Source organism: Talpa occidentalis, unplaced genomic scaffold, assembly GCF_014898055.3.
Source record: "Talpa occidentalis isolate TD23 unplaced genomic scaffold, MPIMG_talOcc4v2.1 talOcc4.3, whole genome shotgun sequence".
NCBI lineage: Eukaryota > Metazoa > Chordata > Mammalia > Eulipotyphla > Talpidae > Talpa > Talpa occidentalis.
In genome coordinates this window covers 35,611,566-35,626,829 of record NW_023603184.1, presented here as the reverse complement: position 1 = coordinate 35,626,829, position 15,264 = coordinate 35,611,566, and the positions used below count along the sequence as shown (strand labels likewise).

At 41.9% G+C, this 15,264-nt stretch overlaps 1 protein-coding gene across 3 annotated transcripts in view; it reads left to right on the top strand.

Moving 5' to 3' along the window:
* Positions 1-15,264, top strand: part of LOC119255566 (tripartite motif-containing protein 5-like) — a 34,344-nt gene that overhangs the window by 10,170 nt on the left and 8,910 nt on the right. The window contains exons 5-7 of one of the 3 annotated variants that reach the window (XM_037522817.2): positions 208-308; positions 603-629; positions 887-2,095. The exons of 1 other annotated variant lie outside the window; for it this stretch is intronic. In XM_037522817.2, the coding sequence (XP_037378714.1) occupies positions 208-308; positions 603-629; positions 887-1,509 (751 nt within the window). In that variant the 3' untranslated portion in view covers positions 1,510-2,095. Of the gene's footprint in view, positions 1-207; positions 309-602; positions 630-886; positions 2,096-15,264 lie in introns of those variants that run through there. One more of the 3 variants, XM_054699479.1, reaches the window with a different exon arrangement.

Genomic DNA, 15,264 nt, shown 5'->3' with positions numbered 1-15,264 from the left:
AACTGCTCTTGAGAGGTCAAGATGTTCCCAGAGCCGCACAGAGGTAGACATCAGCCCATTTTATTCCTGACTCTGAGGTCAGCATTTGCTCTCTTTTTCCCTTATCGTTTCCAGGTAAGAGTTTAAGTGTATTCCTTGGAGTAAAGAGATAAGTCAGTTTGACACGGATCATGTTAGAGGTGTAGGGATCTATTTTTCTCATTCTAGGTGTTGGGATTTCACTGTGAAGAAGCCAAAAACTTTTCCCGAACAACCAGGACGAGTGTTCCAAGCTCCGGATCTGAGAGCGATGCTGCGAGGGCTTACCGGTGAGGCTTGGTCACCCGGGTGGGCGACTGGGGGGTGTTGCAATGGCAGGGACCAAGTGAGGAAGAAACTCAGCTTTTAGGTGTGGACAGTGATGCTGGGGGCACTGGAGACAGTGGCTGAGGAAATGTCCTGTTGAGTGGGGATCGGCCAGGAGTCAGCACTACCCTTATTTACTAGTTTACTCCCTGCCATAGTTCAGGAATTTCCCTTAATCTGCAGAGGTGATAGAGTTCAGTGCTGTGTCCTTCGCTTAGATTTACCAGTTTAGATTTTTTTTTTTTTAATCATTTCAGACCTGGCAAGTGTGCGATGCTGCTGGGGTAAGGATAAATCTTCGTGCCATCAAACTTCTCCATTCTATTTACTTCATCTTTCTGAATTTTTTGATTTCTAGTAAAGCTCATATTTTAAAACTACTATTTCTCATTCTAATACACAGACTGAGTCTCCAGTGTTTTATTTCTCCCTAAAACCAAAATTCTTTCCATTTCCTGCTAAGTTATTCTCATGATTCTTCTCACAATGTCATGTATAAAGATACTTCATGTCCCTCACCCAAAACTTTAATTTTTCTCAGTTGATGTCACCTTGAATCTGACCAGCAATGGACACAGTGTTGCGATTTCTGCAAATAAGAGAGAAGTGAAATCTTTGTGGGACAATATTCCAGTTACAAAATATCCGAATTACTATTATGGAGATTTTTCTGGTGATAAAAAATATCCGAATTACTATTATGGGGATTACTCTGTCCTGGGATCACCATTTTTCAAGAATGGGAAACATTACTGGGAGGTAGATGTATCCAACAAAAGTTCCTGGATCCTGGGGGTGTGTGGGGAAAACCATTGTAAAAGAAATGTAAATAACCCCCCTAATAACCAAAATATTTATGGTGGATTACAGCCTAGATTTTGCATCTGGGCTATAGGGTTACAGAATCAATCAGAGTATCATGCTTTTGATGATGAGACTCAATCCCAGAAACCCAAGATGTTGTCTCTTTCCATGAAGGTCCCTCCCAGTCGTGTTGGGGTTTTCCTTGACTATGAGGCAGGCACTGTCTCCTTTTACAACGTCACAAACCATGGGTCACACATCTATGAATACTCCAAGTGTGGCTTTCCTGAGAGAGTTTGTCCATATTTGAATCCTCTGAAATGTAAATTGCCCATGGCTATTTGCAAACCAGGCCCTTGAGCCTTCTTAATCCTCATGTACTTACCTGGAGTGCCTTATGCCTTGGGGGCATGAGGCACTGAGCTTATTTCCAACATTCTGCCCCCTTCCTTGCTGGTTCTATTCTTTTGCATTTTGACATCCTTTATGTATCAACAGGATGTATCACTTCCCCTGTGTTAGATTTTTCCTAAATATCATGCACGTTAGGAGAGGCTCTTAATTTATCAATTTCTATTCTCCCGAGGTAAAATGAGGCCTCCTGACCTTTGTCAAATATTTGGTACTGGGAGCCGTGCTACTCATGTCGTCCACAAAGTTGCGGGCATGGGGCAGATTCCTGAAAAGTCAGGAATCTTGTTAGCTGACTCCTTGTTTCTCATTTGTTTATGGCTAGTTTCTACCATTGTTAAAATACACATTTAAAAGTAAAACTGTACATGCTGTTTGATCAGTTACTGAATAAACAATTTGATGGCAAATGGCACTGTGTGATATAAATATTACATTTTTTATAAAATTAGTATCTCTGCCAAAAGACAGCAATTCAACATTTGGCCGATCATTAACAAGTGAAAAACCTGGAAACAAAAGGCTGTATATTTCTCTCTGCATGGTGGTGGTCTTTACTTTTGTGGCATGGACTAAATGGAGAAGGAAATTCTCTTTAAAGATAGCAGTTGGGTGGCAGACAGGAGCCAGTGCTGGGTTGTGAAGTTTCCTGCAGCAGCCTCTGTGGCCCCAGGAGAGGGTCCCACATGGCACACAGACCTGCCGCTCCCTGCTCCCCTCAGCAGTGTACTTCGTCGGTCGGCCTGGTCTCTCCACTCTGGCTCTGGTGAATTCTCTTACCCTCCCTTGCTTCTGACTGTACCCAGTGCTTGTATGTATAAATAATAAATAAATAAATCTTTTTTTAAAAAAAAAAAGTTAAAGATAGCAGTTGGGTGGCAGACCCGAGCCAGGAGGTGCCATAGCAGGCTCCTGCTAAATTCTTCCTGTTTGTTTAGGGCTGATTCCCCTGGAGGTGACAATGGGTATGGTAGCTGTTAGAGTGTGCATTCAAGAATAAGTCAACAGCAATTTTGTAACTGGTTGAGCTAATAATCATGGCAGCACAAATAATGCACTCCGAAGTAGTCAATGTTACAACTACTGATATGTTACTTATTAACCATGTTTGAGAACCAAAAGCTATAACCATCTTTGGCCCTGCCTCTGATACAATATTTGTAGTTGCTCACAACTACAAACAACAATCAGCAATCTCACAGAAAAAGAAATTTTCCCTTGATCTTAAAGTTAGATATGAAAACTAGGCTGACTAGATAAGTAGAGGAGTAATAGGTAAAAAAACCTCTTCTGTGAGATTAGGAAAATGCCTCCCTTACTTGAGAGCTTGGGTCTAGGGAAGAGTCAATGCATCTTCCTTCCCCCAGGTAACTTCCTGTGCTAGTTAATCCTTCACTAAGGTAAACATAGAAAGTTTAGTTGCAGTCACATAAGCTTTTTGCTAGTAATAAAATGACTGGTTGTTTAAGGTAAATGACTATTCTAAGAACACTTGTTTAGCAAAAGTGCCTCCTTTAAATCAAAAAATAATAAAGGTCACGACCTCTGCAGGAGGGCAAATAAACCCTTGGCTGTTCTTGAGAAAGATGGGATTGTTCTCTTCCTGCACTAATGCATATGCTAACACACCCACTTTGCTTAAAGTATATAAATAAAGGGCCTCTGAGACCCTCAGCAGGATATGCCTGCACCCTGATGAGGTGTCAGCATCTCCTCATTCCTCCCTCACCCTCAACCCACAATTGCGCCAACACCCTCCCATCCTTGAGGAACCCCTGACACCCAGGCTGCTGTGGTGGGCTCACAGCAATTTGAGATCTCATTTTCTCTGCCACTGACTGAGAAAATGAAGGTGTTAAATAGAACATATCATAAATGATAGGTGCTAAGAGAGGAAGTTGTGTTCATAGCATTTAAATTCAAGTCTTGTCACTCCATATACCAGCAGTTTATCCTGGAAGAACATACTTTAAAGCTGTGTTAATTTTCTTCATTTTTATTTTATACATTTTTTTTTAAGATTTATTTATTTATACAAGCACTGGGTACAGTCAGAAGCGCGGGAGGGTGAGAGAATTCACCAGAGCCAGAGCGGGGAGCAGAGCAGGCAGAAGGACTGCAGTACACTGCTGAGGGGAGCAGCGGGTGGCAGGAGAGGTCTGCGCGCCATGTGGGACCCTCCTCTGGTGGCCGGGGAGCAGCCGGGGATCGAACCGGCGCTGCAGAGGCTGCAGGCAGCTTCGCAACCCAGCGCTCAACTGCTGTGCCATATAAAAATGTATTTTATACATTTTTTACGTCATTTTTTCATTTTTGCACAATATGCATTTTCATCTTGGTTATAGTCCCCATACAATTCCCACCCCCCTTGTTTTGATCCTACTTCCTCCTCTTCCCCGCCTCTCCCTGGTGTGTCTCTGGTTTATAGTTGCTTGTTGATTTCTTAAACTAATCTTGGTCCAAAAAACTACAACTGCCCCACATTGTGAGAAATGAAACTGTGACAGAGTGTAATCTTCGTAAAAAGGGAGGTTCTGTGTGGCCTGCCTCGCCTAATGAAGGGCAGAGCTAGTGGGGAGGAGAAGCTGAAGACAACTGGGAGGAGAGCCCTCGAGGGGAGACTGGAGGAAGCTTGTGGAGCAGAGACACGTGAAGAAGAAGTCCTGCTCGCTTCTCAGCTTTGGACTTGTACTGTGGACTTGGGGGACACGCAAGGACCCGTGGAATCCGAGACATGGAGAGACACTTGGGAGAGGGGTGGTGGGTGGAGGCCGACAATGGCAGCCATTACCTTGATTTGTACTTTATTTTGCAATTTTTCTTCTAGACTTGCTTGCCACCTGATGCGTATTTTCTGTGGTTCCTTGCCAGAAGGTGCCTTAGACTGGTGGCAAGCTTTGGGCTTCAGTGGCCTGCTTTGGGCCAATCCTGTTTGACTGAAAACTTACCTTGGAGGAGATGAATAACTTGGGTGTTTTATTAGAAAACTCTTAACCCTTTCTTCCCCTATGCACAGTATCCTGTTAATTCTTTCACACTAAGAATATGTATTAGTTTTCTTTCAACAGGATTACTCTGGCTTTGTTTTAAGAACTAGGACTTGATTAAATACTATGTGGTCTTTGAATTTTAGCTAATTATGAAATAAATGTGTAAGATATTAAAGAATTAGGCATAGCGGCCCTCCCGGTGGCACAGTAGTTGAGTGCTGGTTGCGAAGCTGCCTGCAGCCTCTGCAGCGCCGGTTCGATCCCCGGCTGCTCCCTGGTCACCGGGCGAGGGTCCCACATGGCGCGCAGACATCTCCTGCCGCCTGCTCCCCTCGGCAGTGTACTTCGTCATTCTCTCTGTTTTACTGTCCACTCTGGCTCTGGTGAATTCTCTCATCCTCCTGCTCCTCTGACTGTACCCAGTGCTTGTATAAATAAGTAAATAAAAATCTTTAAAAAAAAAAAGAGACCTTTCACTTAAAAAAATAAAAAGAATTAGGCATAGCAAGACAGCAGCCATTTTAAGAAAAACAGACATTCTTAGGGCACAGCTACGCCCTAGTTTCATTTCAAGGCAAAAACCACCAGACTGGGGTAAAAACCACAAGACAAGGGTAAACGAAGCTTAACTAGTGCCAAGGAGAGATACCCAATCAGGCCGAACTTGGTCCATGGTGTGAAAAGTCCCTGCCTCCTGTCAGCAAAGTACAAAAACAGTTGGTTGCTCTGGGAGGGGGTCCCTCTCTCAACCTGATGAGACTGCTGTGTCAGTACACCAGGCAGAGTTGGGCCCTAGCTTAAGCTAGCAATAAAGCCTTTTTGCTTTTGCATCTTTGGCTCCATGTAGTCTTTGGGAGCCACGGATGGAGTTGAGGCTCCAACTCCTAACAAATGGTTCTGTAGAGCTCGCTGGTCTTAAGTTTTTCATTTACCTGCAGTAATTCTATTTCATGGAAATTTTAATTTGAGCTCTGTTTACCCAGCTGCTGCTTCATTACAAGAGTCAGAAGTACACTTTTGGGATTTAACAATGGTGTCAATAATTTTGCCCAGGTCAGCCTAACTTTTGCATTTATGGACAGTATTGCAGAGCTTCAGGCCACGTGCCTGTGCTTCCTGTGATAAGGAGGATGAACTATTTCTGTGATAGGTGATGATTTAGGGCTTGCTGGAATCCTGGTGTCTTTGGCTATTTTTTTCTCAGCTCATTACCACAGAGTTCAGCTAGAAATAAAAGTGCACTGTTGGTCAGATAGTAACTGCTGCGATCCTGCTTGTCCTCCGGAATTCCCCCCTCACCACTTTTGAATGACTTTCGATGACACAGGTTCCAAGGTGGAAAGTTTCTGCGTGTTTATGTGTTTGTACTTATATTTTGGTATGCATTTGTGGGCACAGGTAAAATTGATCAAAGTTTTCCCCTTGCTTTTGCCTTTCTATCACTCCATTGCTCTGACTATGAAGTCTATGCCTCACGAATGCCCACTCCTCCAGTTCCAAATGAAGTAATTAGTTACAGGGAAATAAAAACATGAATTTCGGGCCTCCCTGGTGGTGCAGGGGTTTAAGCACCACACTATGAAGCGATCCACAGCCTCTGCAGCATGAGTTCGATCCCCGGCCAGCCAGGGAGAAACCCACATGGCACAGCAGACCTCTCCTGCCTCACCTGCTGTTCCCCTCAGCAGTGTATTTCGGTCGGTCGGCCTGTTCTGCTCCCCACTCTGTCTCTGGTAAATCCTCTCACCCCCCGCATCTCTGGCCTGTACCCCAGCTCTTATATGCATAAATAAATAAATCTTTAAAAAAACAAAAAACATGAATTTCTATATGCAACTGAAAAGAGCTATATATTGGAAGGTTTCTACTTTTTTATTTTGTTTTGTTTCTCTTTATTTTTTTTAATTTTTATACAAGGGCTGGGGACAGTCCAGAGTGTGGGAGGGTGAGAGGATTCACCAGAGACAGTGGGGAACAGAACAGGCAGACTTAAATATACTGCTGAGGGGAGCAGTGGGCCAGACAGGGGGAGGTCTGTTTGCCATGTGGGATCATCGCCAGCCGGGCTGGATTGAACCCACACTGCCAAGGCTGTAGACAGCTTCACCAGGCAGTGCTCAACCCCGCCACGCCACTGGGGAGGCCTGGAAGGCTTCTACTTTTTAACAGAATCTCCTGGCCTCAGACAACCTTCTGCTGAAAAGAATATGAGACTTTCAATTTGCTTCCAATTACACTCTCTTCTCAGGAAAAGGTCAGAAAACCCTGTGAGTCCCGGGTCAGAAAATCTGAAGTGTGCCAATTGTGGATTTGCTGTCTACAAATCAATTGTAGGACTGTCCTCTCCCCATCACCTCAGAAACCCCCAGCAATGGTCACACCATCTTCTACTTCTGGGGCCAGGACTGTTCTGGGACCTTAATGAGCAGATAAAGTATTTACATGGGAAAGTTTGGCTGCACTCAGGCTAATATCAGTACACAAGAAATCTCCCTACAAGATCATCCATGAACAATGTGGAGGCATCATTGCCTAAAGTTACTGCCTGAACCAAACAGTTATAAAAGCAAATAGGTTTTTCATATAGGAATTTGAGATCTTCATTGGAAAAAAAATATGCACTCACTAAATATGGAATTTCAATGGCGTGCTATTTAGCTGAGGGCAGTTCCGTGCAGCACTTCATCCTGACTGCTAATCTTTCATGATGTACAGACAGGTCATTTTTTAACTCCAGCGGCCCCTGCATATTCCACACTACTATACTAGGCACTGTGTACTAGCTGAACTCTTATTAATCTCCCTATGGTGGGAAATAGGATGATTGCTTTCCCCCTTAGTGTTTCTCCATCACTAAAACTATATATATTTTCCTGGCATCTGAAAGTAGAGAATTTCCTATGAAACCTTTAGTAAGCCAAATGGATAAAGCAAAATAGTCATATAATTTATAAATATAGAATATGTTTTGAGTATTCCCAGACCCAACAATACCTTACCACATCATGGAAAACAATAAAACCTAAAACAACACAGCAATAGCAACATATCATAGTAATATGATAAATACGTACTTGTATGAAGAAGAATAGTGTGTGAACAGTGTAGTTTCAATCAGAGTCAGAAGGCAGTGAGCACACTGGAGGCTGAGTCACTAGAGGTGGGGTGGTGGCAAGTACAAGAAATGGGTGTAGGAGAAGACCAAGGCCCAATATTGACAGTGTATTGAATCCATCAGGGTAGGTAGGTCACTAACATCTATACCTTCTTTTGTGTCTGCCTGTCTGCCTGTCATACAGTTCTTTATAATCACTCAAATCTTCCTGCAAACTTACCCTAAATTCTCTATATTTATCTCTCTGCAAAACAAGCCATGAGCAAAATTTTTGCTTTTGACTTTACAATCCTATGTTACTAAGTTAATCTTTCATAAAATAAAATGGCATAGCTAGAACTTCAGAAAAGTCTAGGCTAACTATGGGCAGATTACCCTTTTTTTGAGGGTTCGCTGTCTTTTTTCTTAAAGGCCCTCAGTTGATTGAATAGAGCTCACAACCAAAAAGGGGAGTAAACTTCATTTAGTCTACTGGGATAATGTTCCTCTCATCTAGAAAATGCCATTACAGAAACAATGAGAACAGTGTTTGGTCAAATATCTAGATAATGTTGCTAGCCCATAAACATAAAATTAATCACCACAGCCACAGGCATTGAGTAAGTTCTGAGTAAACCCTAGGAACAAAGATATGAAACACTGTTGGCTAAAATTTTTCAAAGGCATTTACATAAATGTTAATATATCAGAATTGCATTATGTGCTACAGCAATTATGTTGACTGCTACAATAGCATAGAACCATGGTTATCATTGGTATGTTCAGTGTAGTTAATACGTCTAGCTCTGTGGATGCATAGCTATACATGGCATATGCGGAGTGCCTATGTCACTCCTTATGTCATACCTTTGATCATTGATCTGAAATAAGAAAAAGCAACATAGAAAAGATTCCTTCATAGAACATACCATTGCTGGGTGAAGACTGCTTGAGAAGGGATACTCCACAAGAGTATTATGTGACACCAAAGGAGAGAGGAATAAATGCCAGCTCCCAGAATGCAATTCATGCAAAATTTAGAGGATACCATTATACTTGAAAGACATCCCAAGTTCATATGTTTTCAGAACAAACTTCATTCATATTGAATAACTAAAACTGTGAATGTGCTCAGTGGTTATGCTTAAGTGATTTTCAATTCAGGACTCATAGATAGAAGGGAGTAGAAAAGTTTCTGACCTAAGAGAGTTTACTCTTCTGTGGGGTGCAAACAATGCTGAAACATCTGTGATTTAATTAGAAATCGACTTGTCAGCTGCTCAACAAGTCTCTCATCACTGGATGTGTGCAGATTGCAAAACTCTGCATTCCAGGCACCGTGGACCCTGTGATGGAAGCTTCCACCATCTTTCAGCTAGCACATGTAGTCAGAGCATGAACAAGACAGACAAAATGAATGGCAGGAAAGAATGAGTAGGAAAAGTCAGATGTTTCAGTTCTGTTTTTGAATGGCAGTGTAGAAAGAATTAAACTTTACCCAAACGAAGTGGGGAAAGTACAAAAATGAAGGGTTTGTCAATGTTATTCAAAGAAAGAAGGTTCTGGAAAAGTATTATTTTATTTTTTGAAAGGTTTATTTTATTTATTTATGTATACAAGACCTGGGGTGTAGGCCAGAGGTGCGGGGGATGAGAGGATTCACCAGAGATAGAGTGGGGAGCACAACAGGTGGATTTACTGAAATATACTGCTGAGGGAAGTAGCAGGTGAGACAGGAGAGGTCTGCTGCACCATGTGGTCAGCTCCCTGGCCGGCGATTGACCCTGTTCTGCAGTGGCTGCCAGTAGCTTCATAGAAGCACCATTTATTAACCTCCGTATTCTGTCCCCTGTCATGTAATCTGGCTTTGGCACACTGTGACAACTATTTTTCTGAAACTCTTCCTTTTCTGTCTCCCTGAATTTGAAACAGAAACTGATAATTAATGATGTACCATTTGATGTTGTGGAAAATTTTTTCTCAGTAGACTCACACTGAGGAACATTTTTTATTTTTTTTAATTTTTTTTTTAAGAAGGCCCGTTTTTATTTATTTATGTATTTATTTATTTTTAAACATTTATTTATACAAGCACTGGGTACAGTCAGAAGCACGGGAGGGCGAGAGAATTCACCAGAGCCAGAGCGGGGAGCAGAGCAGGCAGTAGGACCGAAGTACACTGCTGAGGGGAGCAGCGGGTGGCAGGAGAGGTCTCCGCGCCATGTGGGACCCTCTTCCGGTGAGCCAGGGAGCAGCTGGGGATCGAACCGGTGCTGCAGAGGCTGTGGGCAGCTTCGCAACCCAGCGCTCAACTGCTGCGCCACCTGGGAGGCCCTGAGGAACATTTTTTAAATGGCATTTTACCTTTCACAATGGCAGTCACTAATACATCATCAGCTTAAATTTACAAACATATAACGGATCATCTTCCCCATATCTACTCTCTTAGTCACCTTCAAATACACAATGAAGTCGTTAATAGTCACAGTGATGTATATTAAATCACATGCTTGGTGATTTTATTTTATATAACTGGAAGTTTATACCTTTTGGTGCCTTTCACCCATTTCACCACGCCCAAGCCTACCTCTGACAACCACCAATATGTTCTTTGTATCTAAATTTCCTTTTTTTTAAAGAGTGAGACCACATAGTATTTGTCTTTCTTTGCCTGATCTATTTCACTTTGAAAAATTCCCCTATATGTAGCCTTGTTGTCACAAATGGTAAAATTCATTTCTTCTTACATGGCTAAATGATAATACACTCTGTGTGTGTGATTGTGTGTGTGTTTAGTCATTCTTCCACCAATGGACAATTATGTTGTTGTCATAGGAGTATACTGTATTATAAGCAGATCAACTATTTCCATATTGAGACATAAATTCCATGCAATCAAACTAAAACTCTTCGTGTAAGTGTGTGTGTGTTTGTAAATAGAGAATCTGTTTTATAACTTTCATGGCAATGCACAGTGCAGAGAATGGCTAAGAAATTTTTGAAGAAAACATTGGAGCCTCTTACATTACAATATCAAGGGTAGAAAATTTTCTTTATATTTGTATATTATTGATTTAGTTCATACCTGTAAACTAATTATAAAGCAAGTACAAGAGAGTCTTTGGGCCTGTGAGAATTTGGTCTCAAATGAATGTGACTTCATTGTCCAGATTGACTTTCCTGGGGATCCAATATTTATAGGTTACTACAACCACCAGGCTACATTTCATCATAAGGGACAGGAGTTAAAATGGTTGATACATCTCCTGTCTAGGAGTAGGAAGTGTAGGAGCCCCTAGAACCTGAATTCTGTCTCCTGAGACTATAAGGAAATGCATACGTGTTTTCATCTCATCTCTTCCAGAAGCTTTCCCAGCCTAGACTTTCACTTGTTCCTTTTAAATAGGTACTTCCTACTACTCCTGTGAAACAAGAGACAGAAGGCAGTTTGGTGATAAGGTTTTTTGTCATTACTAGTAATGAGATCTATCTATGAGTGTCACACTCAGTAAAAATTCTACATACGTATTGTTTGAGTTTATATCTGTTTCATCTTTTACAAAGTGTACAGGATGTATACATTCTGAGCTTCTTTTTATGATATAAAGTGGAATTTTAAAGTGCTCCTAACTTTCATTTATTTGTTTATTTATTTATTTATTTATTTTATTTTTGCATAGAAGGACTGAGGTGTAACCAAAGATGAGGGGGTGAGAGGATTCACCAGAGATAGAGTTGGACCAGAAAAGGTAGATTATGAGATAAACTACTGTATTTCAGAGCAGCAGGTGAGACAGGAGAGGTTTGCTGCGCCATGTAGGTTAGCTCCCTGGCCAATGGTGGCAAACTTACTCCATAGCGGTGATAGTCCTGAGACTAATCTCTAGACCACCAGGGAAGCAGTAAAGAGTAGGTCAGTGTCCTGAACAATATAGTAGATATTTGCTCTCATGATTACTGGAAATGGTAAACTGTCTCCATGTCCTCTGTAACACAATGTGCACATTTGAAATAATTGATTCTACTAAAGTCTCATTTTTCAAGTCCCCAAGCTGCTGTCAAGATGACTCCAGTTACAACCTTGTTTTATGTAACTTTTCATACTCAGGCTTCTTTTTTCCTTTATTGAGGTAACACTGGTTTACAACCTGCTACCAGATTAGGGGAATAGATTCACATCTCATAGGTATGTCACCAGTCCCCCATCCAAACACCACACCCCTCCCTGGGGCCATGTGCCCTCCTCCTTTGTGCTACCCCCTTCTCCCTCCCCCTCTAGTAGCCTCAGTTCTGCTGCCACGATCTTCTATGTGAAATAATCAATGATTTCACTTATATGTGGAATATAGAGAAAACATATACTAAAGGGTTTTTTAAGTCCTTTATTGGAAATAGGAAACTGCAAAAGTACCAGTTTCCAAAATCTGCACAACAGCTGTCTAGGAACATGTCTAAGTTCAGCTATTCTCAAAAGGGACAGCTTTTTGGTAGACTTTTGCCTGTGATGAAATAGTTAGTGTCCCACCATACATTCACCCCATGAGCGCCTCTAATCACTTTCAAAATCAACAGGAATAGATTTAACAAGAGAGCAAAAAAACACACTCTTCTTAGAAAAATATGCACTGTAAACTAGAGCAGGTTCTTGCACAGAGCACACAGCAATATACAGAGGGGTAATAATGTTCCAGAAAGATGAAAAAGAAAGTGCTTGGGCTGGGAATGGGATAGTCACACACTTACACACACACACACAAATGTGTATCTATGTGTGTGTATGTATGCACATAGGTATAATTATACACACAGTTTCTTTATCCCAGTCAATCTTCAAATATATCCTATGAAGAAGGAATTCCTAAGAGATAGCTGAAAGAATAGATAAACTTATTGATGCCGCTGTGCATTGTGACTTTAGCCCTTGAGCCACACATGTTTTTGTCCCACAAAACTATAAAAAATTAATTTTCAGACATTTTAGATGAGTAATCAGAAACAAACCTTAAGAAAGTAAGGACAATGATATTTGATGGAAGAAAGCAAGAACTTCCCAGTATGCTGTACTTGGGAGGGGCAAGGAAGGCCTGTCTAGGGATAATTAAACCTACCCCCCCCCAACCCCCACTTAAATCTCATCATCCTGTTTTGTGATTGGCTCTTCCTCCCAGTGGCTATACTCCTCTGGGCAGAGGTGCCCATTTTCCCATCTCCTATCTTAGTAGTTTACCTCCCTGTCCAAGGTCTCCTAAAATTTACTTTTAGTGACTTCACTGGCCCTCCTGAATTTCTCTGCCCTTATCCCAGGGGCCGCCCTTAAGTCTCCTTAGTCCCTGCTTGCACCTTGCCTGAAGCTGCATACTTAACCCTAACTTGCCCTGGGACTCAGTAGGAGTCAGTGCTCAGCCTCCCTTGGCTAATGAGTAGAAGAGGCAGTATTGGAACTGACTCTGTATTTCTCCAACACAAGCGCCTTCTCTTGAGTATGTCCCCAAAGAAAAGGTAGGAGCCATTTTCCTTAGGATGTTGGATGGAGAGGGAGAAGCCAGAAGATGCTGATCTGTTGAAGAAGCTGGGCGCACCATGGGAAACCTCGGGTGCCAGGAGGTAGAGGTGCATGCTCAGTCTAGTTACCTATCAATGAACATGGGCAGTCATTGTAATGGCTAGAGCCAGGGTGAGCTCTGTCATGACCAGGCTGCTCTTGCAGGTGAAATGTAGAGAGCGAACACTCTGGACAGTTAAAAACCTAAACTTTGAAATCAGACAGAATTTCATTATCAGGGTGATAATGCTTCTTACTAGTCCTTTTTATTTTTTTTTTTAATAGAGGAATGTTTTTATTTATTTATTTATTTATTTATTATATTTGTTTTGTTTATACATGCACTGGGTACAGTCAGAAGCGCGGGAGGGTGAGAGAATTCACCAGAGCTAGAGTGGGGAGCAGAGCAGGCAGAAGGACTGAAGTACACTGCTGAGGGGAGCAGCGGGTGGCAGGAGAGGTCTGCGCACCATGTGGGATCCTCCTCCCGTGGCCGGGGAGCAGCCAGGGATCGAACTAGCGCCGCAGAGGCCGCGGGCAGCTTCGCAACCCAGCGCTCAACCACTGCACCACCGGGGAGGCCCTCTTACTAGTCCTTTTTAAACTAGCATTAATTGGATTCAGTTTCTCATTAGAAATAGCAGTACTGAGGCTGAACTGATAGAAATGTTGCAGGAATTAAATGATAAAATTCTGCGATTTCTCATTTCCTACAACATGAGCACTGATCCAGATTAGTATCTACTAATTTTCTCTCTGGGTTGAAATCATGGATATTAAGAATGAATATTAATCTACTTTAAATATTACTACTTTTGCTTTTCTTTGAAATAGAATATATAATTTTCTGTATTTTTAACATTTGCTTTTATTTATTTATGCATACAAGAACTGGGGTGTAGGCCAAAGACAAGAACGGGATGGAGCAAACTCTAAGCCAGTGGATGATGTTCTGAACGGATTCCACCCCCGTGTTCATACTGAAGATAGAGAGCATGGTGCTGTAGATCTGTTGCTCCCTTCCCCCAAAAGTTAGACAGGATTTCCTAGATCCAGAGTAGCCATTTCAATACCTGTCACCTTGGTATATGGAGTGAAGGTCCGTCAAGATCCTGTGAGAAACAGTTTCATGAGAAACTGTTACCATTACTTGAAGATTTATGTTTTTCTAGGTATAGGGATCTCTGTAGAAATATTTTTTTAAATAGGAGAAATATCTTAAGTTAGGGCAAACAATCAAAGGCAATGTTCTGTCATATGAAGTCATTTCCTCATGATGTGAAACCCTCTCCTCTCTCCCTGGAGACTCAAGTCCCTTATTATGGGATATAAGCCCTTGCTGTCTTCCATTTACCTTAGAATTTACTGCTGTATAATTCTCTCTACACATCCTATTCAATTTGGTGTTTTTCTCATACTAATTTGTCTGATGTTCATTTATGCATCTAGTCTCAGAAAAACTCACGGTGGTGAGGGAACTTCCCCCTGTACCCAGATAGCTGTTGAAGGAGAGATATTAATAGATGTATTTTTTATATACTTTATGTGACTGAGCTGGAGGGAATGGGTAGCTGAGAGATTGTGACAAGTATTCTTCCTCTCCCTCTGAGTCCCTGAACTGACCATATGTCCTTGGTTAATATCATGGGACTCTCCTGTGCGATATAAGATTTAGCTGAGAGATTATCAGCTCCTGTCAAGTGATTTCTGGAAACCTGGGTGAGTAGGAAACCTGAATTCAGAATTCACACAATTTTCAACATGAGTTTTAACACATGGCTCAGTGCCAGCCACTGCAGCATGAGTTTGATCCTCAGCAAGGGAGCTAACCCACATGGGCCCAGCAGACCTCTCTGGTCTCGCCCGATGTTCCCCTCAGCAGTGTATTTGAGTTGATCCCCCTGTACTGCTCCCCAGGCTGTCTCTGGTGAATCTTCTCACCCATACCTCTGGCGTACACCCCAGTTCTTATATGCATAATGTATGATGTGCAAATATTTTCTCCATTCAAGTAGATGTCTTTTTGTTTTAATGATAGATTCTTTCACTGTGCAGAAGACTTTTTTTTGTTTCATGTA